The 14,511-nt window shown below is 42.1% G+C and overlaps 1 protein-coding gene across 3 annotated transcripts in view; it reads left to right on the forward strand.

Moving 5' to 3' along the window:
• Positions 1 to 1,302: 1,302 nt before the first annotated feature.
• Positions 1,303 to 14,511, forward strand: part of kcnc1a (potassium voltage-gated channel, Shaw-related subfamily, member 1a) — a 93,264-nt gene continuing 80,055 nt past the window's right edge. The window contains exon 1 of one of the 3 annotated variants that reach the window (XM_043706106.1): positions 1,303 to 2,237. In XM_043706106.1, coding sequence (XP_043562041.1) covers positions 1,590 to 2,237 — 648 coding nt within the window. In that variant the 5' untranslated portion in view covers positions 1,303 to 1,589. The remainder of the gene's footprint in view (positions 2,238 to 14,511) is intronic. The other 2 variants (XM_043706105.1, XM_043706104.1) reach the window with 2 other exon arrangements.

The following is a 14,511-nucleotide window of genomic DNA, read 5'->3' on the forward strand; positions in this document are numbered from 1 at the left end:
TGGATCAGGTCATCAACTGTCATTTTGCATCAACCATTTACTTTCCAAGGGAAATAGAAGCATAAGATGCATCATAGCAACACACAGAATGCAGAATGTGCACTGAATTCATGAAGTATGGCACGTAACCCAAAACAGAAGTCATATAGCTTGTCAATGACAACTCCTCATATGACATAAAATAACATAACCTGACCAAACGTTAAAAGATAGTAAATCCATATTCTATTTCAGGTGACATTCAGAAACTCAAACGACTTTTCTTCATGAGGTATCACATCATCTAACCCCCCTTGATACTGCCATTTAATTCAGTCCCGGATATTTATTAATCCTATTTGTGTGACACTGATATTGATATTCCTATAACATTAACTGTAATGACCTCTGAAATACAGAGTCTGAATGATTGGTACTAAGGTCTTTTATAGGAGAAGTAAATGTTGATTTGTACAGGAGCTCTTTGAGAAATTGGTCATCGGTTTCTCTTGAGAGTAGACTTTCAATAATCTGCCAGACAGCACAAAAACTGCCCATATGTGATATGTGTGTGTGTATGCAAGAGAATACGTAGCTGCGTGTAAGGCAAATCTGTTTGTTTGCATCTGCCTATCTATCCAACTACCTGTGTGCGAGTATGTCGATATAGAGTATGCCTAAAATTCCCCTCACACCCACCACTAATGTCCAATGGCCATTAATGAAATGAACTGCAGAAATTCGCTAAAGCTTTTCAACTGCAAGTCCTAAAGCTGTGGCCGCTACCAGGAAGAAGGGCAGCAGACATATGGGAACGCCACCACTTCCAAGACTCCCCCCTCCCAAGTCACACACCGATTGGAAATACCTCGCTGTTCCCTTTATCACGCTTCAGGCAAAGTCTCCTTGAACTGCAGCAGTTCAAGAAGATGGCTCAAGGGCAATTATTAGTGATAGTCACAATCCCTTGAAAAAATAAAATAACTCCCCATCTCATCATACGAGCTGCCCTTTCCAAGTGTAATACTTTGTGCAAAACAAAAGCTCAACCATGGCAGGAAATAATAAGCACGATCGGAGCTGGCTGTAGGATGAACGTGATAGTTCTGCCTGTGGGCTGCTTCTCTCGATATGAACACATTTCTGGCTCAGTATCTGTAAGCCATCGCGGGCTAGAAGAGCCTGGACGGTGCTCGGAAAGAGGAGGGGGATGGGGCAGGTGGTGTGAGGTTTGCGGGAGGGGTGGGGGTGGTGGTGGCTGGAGAGAGCTGCCTTCGAGGCTGCGCAGGTTTGCTGAGGGGGGGGGAGGGGGGGTTTGCTGAGGGGAGCTCCTCCTTCCAGTGTGTGCGGTGCCTTGTCTTTCTGCCTCTCGCCTCATTCCAGCAAGCAGCGCCGGCCTGCACTCCAAGGCACGACGATGTAGGAGTAGCGCGGGGCTGCTGGTCAGTGAAAAGCGGTGTGTGTCGTGGGGGAGACTCGAGGCTGTGGCCAGGCTAGCAGCACAGGCTGAGAGGAGAGAGAGAGAAGAGAGTGTGTGAGATAGAGAGAGAGAGAGACAGAGAGCGGGCCAGCGGGACGGGAGGCCGCCTGGTCGCTGTCCGCGGTGCTGAATGATCAGCTCGGTGCAGGTCTCCAGCTCCCGCGGCAGCAGCCCAGGAAAGCGACCTCCCTCCGCGACATGTCTGATCGAGGAGATGGCCAAGGGCGACGACAACGATCGCATCGTGATCAACGTGGGAGGGACGAGGCACGAAACGTACCGGAGCACCCTGAAGACGCTGCCCGGCACCCGGCTGGCGTGGCTCACCGAGCCCGGCGCCTTCGCCAACTTCGACTACGACCCGAAGACGGACGAGTTCTTCTTCGACCGCCACCCGGGGGTCTTCGCCCACATCCTCAACTACTACCGCACGGGCAAGCTGCACTGCCCGGCCGATGTGTGTGGACCCCTGTACGAGGAGGAGATCGCCTTCTGGGGCATCGATGAGACGGACGTGGAGCCGTGCTGCTGGATGACTTACCGGCAGCACCGGGACGCCGAGGAGGCGCTCGACAGCTTCGAGGCACCCGACCTCAATAGCGGCGATGCCGAAGGCGGCGGCGACGGGGTCGGCGACTCGGAGGACGAGCTGGACACCAAGCGCCTCGCCCTGGGAGACTGCTCCCCCGAGGCCGGAGCCAAGGCCAGCTGGTGGAGGAAGTGGCAGCGCCGTATCTGGGCTCTCTTTGAAGACCCTTACTCCTCCAAATATGCACGGGTAAGCAAGCTATACAAAAAACGTTTCCAAAGAAAAATAAACAAGTCCATCAATAACCTTGACACAAGCTCCACAACGTTTAAAAAGCCTCTCTTACGTTGGAGGGAACCTGTTGGGCAAATGAATTGAATGGCAGTTCTCCAAATGTATCCAACGGAGAGAGGATTGCAAAAGGGCATGTTCTAATTGCATTAATATCGAGAGAAGCAAGGTTACATAGTGACTTGAGACATCAGTGCTCCAAAGCAGCCCGGGGTACCTGGGCTTGGATACAGTCTTGCTGCAAGTGCTGCAGCAATACTGGATGGAGGTGCAGTATTGCCTGTTTTGTTACAGTGGGGTAGAAAACGAGATTACATCTTCATTTGGTTTTGGCAGACCCGCTTGTGGTGGTAGCAAAACGGTATAACAAAGACATGTCAAGTTGTCCCGCTTACCCCTGGTAGGGGGCGGGGAGGGTGGGCAGGGGGTCTGGTGTATGACAAATATTCACCGAATTTAAGGGAGCGCAAAACCCCTCTTTGCATTATCGATATCCTGTCCCCAGGGGCTGTTGTGACCGTTTTCCAGGGAGATTTTTTTAGCTACTTCAGTGATCGAAAATGTCAGTTATACTGGCGACTTGGAGGATTTTCGGGAATCTGGGATTGTATTCCTATAACGCAGGTCTCGTTCTCTTTCGGAGAATTGGTGTTTTTGATCAAAGCTACGGAGATAGCGCGCAGCAGGAGTGCGTTTCAGATTGGCGCTCATTGGTATTCCAGAGGCGTGCTTTCTCGGTGCAGACTGCAGAGGAATCCGAGAGTCGCCACTTTAACCTCAGACCCCACGTTGTTTTGTTTTTAATGAACCATGGGTCATCTTAGCGAAGGGAGACAATGCTTTTTAGATCGTGTGTGTGTATTTGGTCTTTGAGTAATATGCGGTTATTAACAATATTTTGATGAACAATGTTACTGTAAGCACCAATACAACTAAATTAGGGCAAATATGTATCTCGATAATTTTATGAAGTGTGCCGTATATCACTGTTCATGCTCAGACATTCTACAGCGCTTTATGCATGTTGCGCTTTAAAGCCGTTTTCGATTGTCGGCTCGATTCTCTCCTACATTATTATTACTGCCGTCAGAAAATGCTAGCTACCGCTTGTAGATTACTTAAAGACTGCTAGCGGGATGGCACTATTATACATTCTCACCAATCGTCAACAATACAGTACTTCCCCAAAGGTCTCCGCGCCCCAACAATCAATTCGGACGCACAGACTGTCAGACTGCTGCTCGGGCGACGCGCTTATGTTTGGGGGCAGAATGAGGAGCGATCTGAACAGAGCAATGTCACCGCGGTTACATAATAGCCGTGTCGGAGCCCCGCATGTCCCCCCCCCCCGGCGCTCCCGCTGAGACCTGCGCACACGCGATGGCCAAAATCAGAGCGGAATGTTCCTCTGCTTCCCGGAGAAATGGAGACCCTCCGAGACCAGGGGAAGGACAGGGGGAAAGAAAGCTGCCTGTTAACAAACCCGTGAGGAGCAGTAGGCAGTCTGTGTTTCGAAATGTGAGCCATCTCAAGATGTCTACATGCAATTTGCCGAATTGCATACGTTCCTGAGTATTTTCTCCCTCCCTTGGGTATTTGAACTCCGCACAAAACTCACTGTGCATTTTGGAGATAGAATCAGTAAAATACGGTCTCAGGTGCCCTATGTAATTTATTTCGTTTGTATTTCGCCTTTTATCTCCTGCGTTCTCCTGAAAACAAAGCATGTTATTTTACTGTGCTGTTACCCAGATCTGAGACAGGTGCGGGGGGTGCGAGGGGGGCAAGAAGCCGGGATAGAAGGATGTTAAAAAGCAATGCGAGCTTCCTTGATGCTCCAGCAGGTGGTACCTGGCTCCGCGTCCGATTTTCCTACTGTCTCTGCAGTGGCGGAAGGAAGCGGATGTTTACAGTCAACAGTCCTACACATGAGCTGCGGAAACACAGAAATATAGACAGACCGTCACGGGGGTGGTGGGGGGTGGTGACAGAATCTTGCATTAGTAGCCTGGAAATGAAACTTCAGTGCACGACAGAGTGCTTAGAGTGACCTTGAATTTAGTGGGTTGCATATTAACTATTTCTTACACATTGTACAACCTCAGAGCGGCATCTTTCAAACAGGTTGCTCGCTAGTGCTTCCTTAGAACGATTGTACTGGACTGGGGTGGATTCTTCCATCTTGAGACAAGATTGAGACAAATGTCCTTCATAAATGTACTGTCACACCTAACATCAACCAGATAGATTGGTAGTGGCACCAAATTGAAATTACTTGGGTCTGCTTAATGTCGCTGGTATTCCGAATTGTACACTGAAAATATACACTATAGCACGGAAAATAATCCTTCAGTGTGAGGGAGGAAAGCATTGAGGGAACTGTTGAAATATCTAAACGAAAATAAGCATGAAACTGCCCGGATCAATTCTTATAATTAATTCCACATTCAAAGAGCGAGCAGGAGCGTTTATCTGGGATTGCTTTGCTGCTTTTTTTCATGGCCTTCTCATTCTTGAATGATCTTATAATCGACTGGGGACCAATACAGGGCAAGTTAGCGAATTGCACATTAATAACAGAGCGGAGCCAAGCTGGCTGAATGCCGAGCCGCAGGGACACGAATAAGTAAAGGACAGGAGGCTGGAAGCAAGGGCAAGTGATTCTTCATTGTACTCGAGAAAACACCGTCTTCATGAAAAGCAGACGTTAGGCCAAATTAGGTTGTTGAATTTGGTTGGCGAGGGGAGGGGGAGCGGAGAACAGTTCTAACGTCGCACCTGTGATGTGAGATTTCATGGTATTTACGCCACTGCACCACATTCCTGCCGCTTTAATCCAATACTGTTGGTGACATTGGAGAATGCAGTCGGTTAGACAATGTCCTTTCACCTCAGGGACTTTGGCTTAAATCCGAGCAGGTTTTGGTGGGATGAAAGTCACCTCTGCTAACTTTGGACCGATCTCAAAATGAATTGAGGATAATCAATTCAGATTCTAAAGGATATGGGGCTCAAAGCACATGACTGACAGCAACTTACCACTAAATCACTAAATTACACAACTTTACAGTACAGAAATAATGCATTTGGACATCGAGCATCAGCTAAATGTATTCCTGCACATTCGGAAACATCTCTCTCTTCCCACTTCCCATATTGCTTAATATCAAACAAACATTCTAAGCAATTATCAAATTCTTTTAAGAAAATACAGACTTTGAAATAATGGCTCGTGAACAATCATATTGCACTCTTATTAATCTCTGCCATTTTTTCTCACTTCAGTTTTATTTCCTTTTGCAATTATTTTGAAATCTGTGCTGTTCTGTTCTCATTGTTATTCACCCAATTAACACATCTATCCTTAGTGTGAAAATTATTGAGAGAGTCTCTACCCCTTAACTTTCTCAGATCCAATGAAAACCTTGTAACTCCAGAAATTTATCTTCATAACCCCCTCATCCTGATAACAACCCTATAAATGTATTCTACAAATGTTCCATTGATCTTTCATGCTGTTTATAATGAAAAACACATAAATGCACAGGGTACACCAACAGCCTAATTAAGATCTTACATAAATTAGAAAAAAATATTATTCAGTTATATTCCATGGCACTAGATACAAAATTATGGTGTCTGCTTGCCTTTTTTGCACCTTATCACCTTCCACTGCCACATTAATGGCTCATATTTGTACAAGACAGCATTCCTGTACTGCTCAGCTCTGTTTAAGACGATGCAATACTATTTAGAACATAGTTCCTTCATTATTATTTACAAAATACATAACTTCACAACTCCCTATATTAAAATGCATTTGGATTCTATCTGTCATTTCATATGTTAATAATAATTTCCAGTTTTAGCTGCATTTTGCAATTTATCAGTAACAAATTCCAATATTTTCCCATAAATTCTAAGGTCTAGATTATAATTATATACAAAAGCTTACCTCTCTTGTGAAGCACATGGCTTTGTGTAGTCTTCAGATGGTGAAGTTTGATTAAATTAGATTAGATTCCCTACAGTATGGAAACAGTCCCTTTGGCCCAACAAGTCCACACTGATCCTCTGAACAGTAACCCACTCAGACCCGTTCCCCTATCCTATATTTACCCCTGACTAATGGACCTAATACTATGGGCAATTTAGCATGGCCAATTCACCTGACCTGCACATTTTTGGATTGTGGGAGGAAACCGGAGGAAACACGTTAAGGAAGCAAAGAATAATTAGACCAGGGCATAGACTAAGTCACCATTTTAAAGTCATACTGGATGTAAGTTGGCTCGCTGAGCTGGAAGGTTCGTTTTCAGATGTTTCATCACCATACTAGGTAACATCATCAGTGAGCCTCTGCTGAAACACTGGTATTATGTCCTGCTTTCTATTTATGTGTTTGGATTTCCTTGGATTGGTGATGTCATTTCCTGTGCTGGTGATATCATTTCCTGTGTTGGTGATATCATTTCCTGTTCTTTTCACAGCATTGGTAGATGTGTTTGGTGATAGAGTTCTGGTCGGAATGCCGTGCTTCTAGGAATTCTTGTCTGTGTCTCTGTTTGGCTTGTCCTAGGTTGAACGCGTTGTCCCAGTCAAAGTGGTGTCCTTCCTCATCTGTATGTAAGGAAACTAATGATAGTGGGTCATGTCTTTTTGTGTCTAGTTGATAGTCACTGGTGGCTAGTTTTCTGCCTGTTTGTCCAGTGTAATGTTTGTTACAGTTCTTGCAAGGTATTTTGTAAATGATTTGTGTTTTGCTTGTTGTCTGTATAGGGTCATTTAAGTTCATTAGCTGTTGTTTTAGTGTATTGATGGGTTTGTGGGCTACCATGATGCCAAGAGGTCTGAGTAGTCTGGCACTCGTTTCTGAGATGTCTTTGATGGAGGGGAGAGTGGCTAGGGTTTCTGGGTGCACTTTGCCTGCTTGTTTGATTTTATTGCTGAGAAATTGGCGGACCGTGTTCATTAGGTATCGGTTCTTTTTGAATATGCTGGATAGGTGATTTTCCTCTGCTCTTTGTAGCTCCTCTGTGCTGCAGTGTGTGATGGCTCATTGAAATAATGTTCTAATGCAGCTTCATTTATGGGTGTTGGGATGATTGCTTCTGTAGTTCAGTATTTGGTCTGTATATGTTGTTTTCCTGTAGATGCTGGTTTGAATTTCCTCATTGATTGTTTGCTCTACTGTGACATCTAGGAATGGCAGTTTGTTTGTTGTTTTCCTCCGCTTTTGTGAATTTTATTCCAGTAAAGATATTATTGATGTTCTTGAAGGTTTCCTCTAATATGCTTTGTTTAGGATGACAAAGGTGTCATCCACGTAGTGGACCCAAAGTTTGCGTTGGATGGTTGGCAGAGCTGTCTGTTTGAGTCTTTACATTGCTGCTTCTGCTAAGAACCATGAGTGTTCCATGGTTGGTTTGTTTATAGATTTTGTTATTGAAAGTGAAGTGGATGGTAAGGCATAGGTCCACTAGTTTGTCTATGTTGTCCTTGCTGATGAAGTTAGTGGTGATTGGTGTACATGTCTTTGGTTTTTCTAATCATGCGGTCAGTGTTTCTTTGGCCAGGTTGATGTTGATGGCTGTGAACAGGGCTGTTACATCAAAGGACACCATTATTTCATCGTCTTCTATCTTGGTGTCTTGATGGTGTTCAGGAATTCTTGGGTGGAGTGAATGAAATGGGGTGAGTCTTCTACTAAGTGTTTTAGTCTTTGGTGTAGTTCCTTGGTTAATCTGTACGTTGGTGTTCCAGGTAGCGAGACTATGGGTCTGAGGGCGGCTCCCGGTTTGGGAATTTTGGGTAATCTGCAGAAGCGTGGTATGTTGGATCCATCTGATTTTATTTTTTGGAAGTCTGTCTTTTTTGATTAATGCTGTAATTTAGTTCTCTAATTGTGGAGTTGGGTCTATCACCACCCAGACAAACCAACGGCACATCCATGGTTCCTAGCAGAGGCAGTAATGTGGACACTCAAACAAACAGTTCCGCCAACCACCCAACTCAAACTTTGGGTCCGTTACATGGACGACACCTTTGTCATCACTAAACAAAACAAATTAGAGGAAACCTTCAAGTCCATCAATAATATCCTTACTGGCATAAAATTCACAAAAGAGGAGGAAAACAACAAATTGCCATTCCGAGATGACATAGTAGAGCGAACAGTCAATGGGGAACTTCAAACCAGCATCTACAGGAAAACAACATATACAGACCAAATATTAAACTACAAAAACAATCACCCCAACACCCACAAACAAAGCTGCATTAGAACATTATTTCAATGAACCATCACACACTGCAGCACAGAGGAACTATGCAGAGAAAAATCACCTATCCAGCATATTCAAGAAGAACGGGTACCCAATGAACACGGTCCACCAATTTCTCAGCAATAAACCCAAACAAGCAGACAAAATGCGCGCAGAAATCCTAGCCACTCTCCCCTGCATCAAAGACATCTTGGTAATGAGTGCCAGATTGCCCAGACCCCTTGGCATCATGGTAGCCTACAAACCCACCAACACACTAAAACAGCAGTTAATGAACTTAAAATACCCTATATACTCAACAAGAAAAACAAACATCATTTACAAAATACCTTGCAAGAACTATAACAAACACTACATTGGACAAACAGACAGAAAACTAGCCACTGGGATACATGAACATCGACTAACCACAAAAAAGACATAACCCACTATCACTAGTATTCTTACATACAGATGAGGAAGGGCACCACCTTGACTGGGACAACAGATCCATTCTAGGACAAGCCAAACAGAGACACGCACAAGAATTCCTAGAAGCATGGCATTCCAACTGGAACTCAATAAACACATTGATTTGGACCCCATCTACCACCTTTTGAGAAAAGAACAGGAAATGACATTATCAACACAGGAGATGACATCATCAATACAGGAAATGACATCACCAACCCAAAGAAACCTAAACACATAAAACAAAAGTGGGACATAACACCAGCACTTCACCAGAGGCTCACTGATGACGTTACCTAGTATAGTGAATGAACCTTCAAGCTCAGTGAGCAAACTTACATCCAGGACCTCAACCTGAGTTGAAAATCTTCTCAAAACTTGCTAAAGTCATACTTTTTAAAACTTTTACATTATTATTCACAATCCAAGAAAACATATTGTAATTTGTTTTGTGTTTATTGGTAGAAAGGTATTTGTCTGCAGAACAGTTGAAGGGCTAGAAGAGGCAAAATGAAGACACCAATATCATCACTGTGAAGAGAATGCAATTACAGTATAATCAGTTTATATAAGCAATTTTCATGATAAATAAGAATTGGGAATTGTAAGCATGAGGAAAAAAAAAAGAAAATTTTAAATTCAAGCTTGTGTAGGAAGAAATAAGAGGAAGACAGCAAATAAAGTCAGTCCTAGAGAGGATGATGTATGTTGTTCCATTCTGAGAAACTTACTATTCTTTCATTCTTTACTTTTGCCCTTTAATTGCCTAACTATAGTAAGTGTCTTTTTATTCTGAGTATGAGTATCTTTTTTAAATGTCTGTTTCATGATTCCGTACCAAAGACGTTTTGAACACATCCACTGAATTTCATTTATCCTCGCTGTTTTTTTCACTACAGAGTCGTATTAGGTTAGTGAAGTTTGACTTTGCTTTAAAATAAATCACACTGCCTAGCATAGCTCACAGTTCTGTAAGTACTCAGTAATTCCATCCCATATTGTAGGCTGAAATGATACTGACCAATAATTTCCTGGCTTATCCCTGTCTCTATTTTTGAAGAGAAGTGTCATGTTTACCACCCTTTGGTCCCCAGACACATATTTTCTTTCCAATGCGTATTTTGGAATATTATATCTCCTTTCCTGTTCTTTGATGGTACATCATCTCTGGTTTCCATTCAAATAGTTACTATTCTATCTTCTTCATTTTCTCCTTCAGTCTTAATTCACACTGCTATTGCAAACACTTTAGCCTTCTTTCCATTCTTCTGCACTGATCTAGGTTTTGATATCCAAGGATCCTGAAAGAAATATTTTATGTGGCTTAAGCTTTAGAAACATTTAATTGCCATCTCTTGATGAATGTCTAAGTGGTCTAGACCAGGACTGGTGGCTTTCCAATTCTAATATCCACATCCTCTGTAGAAAATGAGGTAGGGTATTTCCATTCTCTAACCCACCATAACAAGCGTATCCCTTTTTTAAAATTTCTACATTTACCGAGGTTATTTTCTGACCACTAATGTGGCTTTAAATGACTTACATCTCTATGTATTTCAATCTTTTTTATCGTCTGTTTTGTAAATTACCTATATTCTCTGTATTTGTCCTTGTTTGAAAAACATGTTCTATGTCCTAATTTTTAAAAACTCTGTTTTCAAATTTGAGCTAATTTCTCTCCATCTGTGGAAACAGTTTCACTTGCTCTTTCCTTCACTTAAGAGTACTTGAGTAGCACCTTTCCGTTCCCTGTTTAAATATGTTGCTTTGCTATTTCTATTTCATAATGTTCTGTCTATTTATTCTGGGAAATGTTTCTTTTTTCTTGATGTCATTATTCTTTTCCATGATGAATTACTCATGTTTTGATTTCTCTTTTCTGTCCTGTCTTTTGCACTGGACTTAATTTTACAGTGGGAGTTGTTTTCCAAATGTTCTGTTTGACTTTTGGTCATCTACCTGCTTTGCTTCACAATCATTCTTTTCCAGAGAAGTCACAGCTGGCTGATGTGGGAACTGAAGATGATGGCCTGGGTACAGGACAAATGCTCTTCTCAGACTTTTTCTGACATATATTGTTGGGCCAATGTAGAGGCAGCTTTGTTCTATACCCAACTGTTTTGTACCAAACATGGAAATGTTTGAGGCTAATGAGATCTTAAGATATTTTACATTTGAATTTTTTGCATTTCTTTATGCTCTTCTCAGACTTTTTCTGACATATATTGTTGGGCCAATGTAGAGGCAGCTTTGTTCTATACCCAACTGTTTTGTACCGAACATGGAAATGTTTGAGGCTAATGGTGTGCCTAAAATTATTAATTTCCTGTCCCTCATTTTAATTATTGAAAAGAAATGCAAAAAATTCAAATGTAAAATATCTTAAGATCTCACTCCAAGTTACAAAAGTATTAGAAACTGTCAAGTTCCTGTCCCAACTCAAATTCCTCTTGTGAGATTTAGTTTTCTAATTCCATGTGGTTCTGTAATAATTATTTTTAACAATATACATAAAACACAGTCTGCTATTGTAGTGAAATACATAGATCAGGAAAGTGACAAGTTTGCATGTCTGGTTGCTGCTGATGGACATAGTTAGGATGTTATACTAGGCCTCAGTGTCTTTATCAGGGTTCCTGTTTCCTGATTATCTGACTGAAAAGTGCATACTTTGAATGAGGATAGTGCTTGCCCTCACCATAGTGCTCCTTCCATCCAGTTCATGTTCATACTTAAGTGGTTACTTATAGGTGTGATGCTGGAATCAGTAGCTGCAGTTACCTGCTTGCATGCTCATCACCTTTTCCTTTTCTATCCATATATTTTAACATAGGGGAACATTACAATATGGAAAGCTAGTATTTTTGCAAAGAAAACAACACCAGAGAAACATCTAAAGACAAGGAGTGAGTGCAAAGTCAAACCATATTTGTATTTTTTTTTCGATTTCCCATGTACTAGCTGATAATCTGTTAGGGCCTTTGGCTGTCAGCCATCTGGTTAAATCCTGTTTCTGTGTCTGTTAAATGCAGATCTACAGCATGGTAATAAGATTTCAGAATGTTCCGTTACAGTATCTGTAGATTTCACTGCAGGGCGGAGGGATGTGGATGGGTGGGGATGGGTGGGGGATGGGGGAAAGGTGGTGGGGTTATAGGGATGATTTGGACGTATACGCTAGCTATGGAATATAAGTAACTGAATGATAAATAATGCAAATTGCATACTTCAGAAAGCATGTGTCCCAGATGTTCAAGCTTGCTTGTGGAGGTTTACATTTGTAAGCACAGCATATGTGTATGAATGGAAAAAGCACACTATGTCATTTACAGTGTATTATTATTTTAATAAACTTTTCTTTCTTTATGGGACTTGATGATCTCTGGTCGGTTAGTATTTGTTATCATCCCTAGTTGCTTTCTTTCTGCTTCTGGATGTTTGTGATGTACAGACTATAATCTCAAAAATACTCTGTTCTTTTTGGTTCCTCGATTCAATCCTTGTGACTTCATGAGAAGATGGTGACAAGCCATTTTTTTGAACCACCAAGTGGTCGAAGTACACACTCTTAGGAAGTGAGTTCCAGGACTTTGACCCTGATTGTAATAAAATAAATGTAACACAATTCCAAATCTGGATGATATGTGTCTTTGATGGGAACTTGCAAGCCTTTGTGCTCCAATGAGACTGCTGTCCTTGTCCATCTAATTGGTAAAGGTTGTTGGTTTGGACACTGCTTCTCAAGGAGATTTGGCATGATGCTATGCTCTGCATTGTAGATGACACCAATGACACTGTGTGCCAGTTGTGGAAAGAATTTAAGTTGGTTGATGGTGGAACATCTTGAATGTTGTTGGAGCTACACTCATCAGGAAGGTAAACCATATTTCAATGCTCAACTCAAATGTGTCATGCAAAAAAGCTTTGAGGATTCAGGAGGTAAATTATTTGCTGTATATTTCCCAGCCTCTGATGCGATCTTGTATTCACAGTATTTATATGGTTGGCTCAGTTTAGTTTCTGGTCTATGGTGACTCCAAGATGTTGATGTGGAGAATTTGTGACGGTAATGTCATTGAATCTCAAAGGGAACTGCTTTGATTCTTTCTTATTGAAGATGATCATTGCCTCGCAATGAGTTTTCCTGAATGAATTATATGCATGCTTGTAAAAGGGAATGGGACTTCTCAAATTAGTGTCAGCATTAAGCACTGGTAAGTCACATATAGTACAGATAGGATAGCTTTTCTAGATCCTTTGCAGCAAATGTTTTCTGTACCATGCTTCAAGCAGATAAGGCCTTTCTCCAATATAAAAACTTATTGAATGCTTCAGCTTGGATAAAGCCTAAGAGTGTGGTAAACCGCCACCAATCAATTTCAGTTTAGTTATTGCATAGATTAAGTAGATGTTAAAAGTTCCTTTTGTTACATAGACGGCATGTGTCTGGGTGGTCACTCCATAGCTTGAGTGAGTAGGTAGAAAGGGAATGAATCTCTGCCAGACAGTTAAGGCATGCTAGGCAGCTGGTGCATGAGTCCCATAAGTGCATCCCCATCTCTAACCAATATTCAGTTCCAAAGGCTGGCTAAGGTGAGAATTGTTCTAGGAAATAAAACCAGAGCAAAGGCTGCAACCCTGCCAGTGGCTCAGTTGGATAGTGACAACAAAGAAAGGACTTACCCACTGTGGAGGAGGAAGTTCATAAATGCAATAGTGATAGGTGATTCAACAAATTGCATAGGAATAGATTAGCATTTCTGTCACCATTTATGTGACATCAGGATGGTACATTGTCTTTTTCATTTTTGAGTTCATAATGTCACTGAATGGCCACAGGACATTCTAAGCGGAGACAGTGAACAGCCAGAGATTAGGGTTCATATTTGTATCGTGACACATTTAGAAAGAGGGATGGAGACCAGTAAACAGATTTATGCCATAAAATAATTTTAAAAATTGGATCACAAAAGTAGTAATCGCTGGACTATTCAGCATGCCATGTGCTAGTTAGTAAGCACAGAAATGGATGACAGTGTAGCTGAATGCATGGTTGGAGAGATTATGTAGCATTAAAGACTTTAGGTTTTTGGATTATTGATAGCAGTTCTGAGGAAGGTGGGATCTCTGCAACCTGAAATAGTCACCATCAACAAAGCCTGGATGAGATTTGCTGATGGTGTTGGAGATTTTGTTTTGTAATTCTTTCATGTAATATGAGTGTTGCTGGCTGGGGCAGCATTCATTGCCCATCCCTCATTGCCCTTGTGAAGGTGATAGCAGCCTGCCTTCGAGCATAGAATAGCTTGGCAGTGTGATGGGAAAATGAGTGTTGACACAGCAAGGAGAGATGCGAAACTGGAAATGGAAAGCAGAAAATGACTAAGATAGAAGGCTGTGGAAGCAAAGGCTAGAAAATAGGCACAAAGTTGTTCAGCGAGCAGTGGTATATATTTTAATGCATGGAGGGGGTAAGTGAGTAAGGCTGATGAACTGTG

This window comes from Chiloscyllium plagiosum, chromosome 16 (genome assembly GCF_004010195.1).
Source record: "Chiloscyllium plagiosum isolate BGI_BamShark_2017 chromosome 16, ASM401019v2, whole genome shotgun sequence".
NCBI lineage: Eukaryota > Metazoa > Chordata > Chondrichthyes > Orectolobiformes > Hemiscylliidae > Chiloscyllium > Chiloscyllium plagiosum.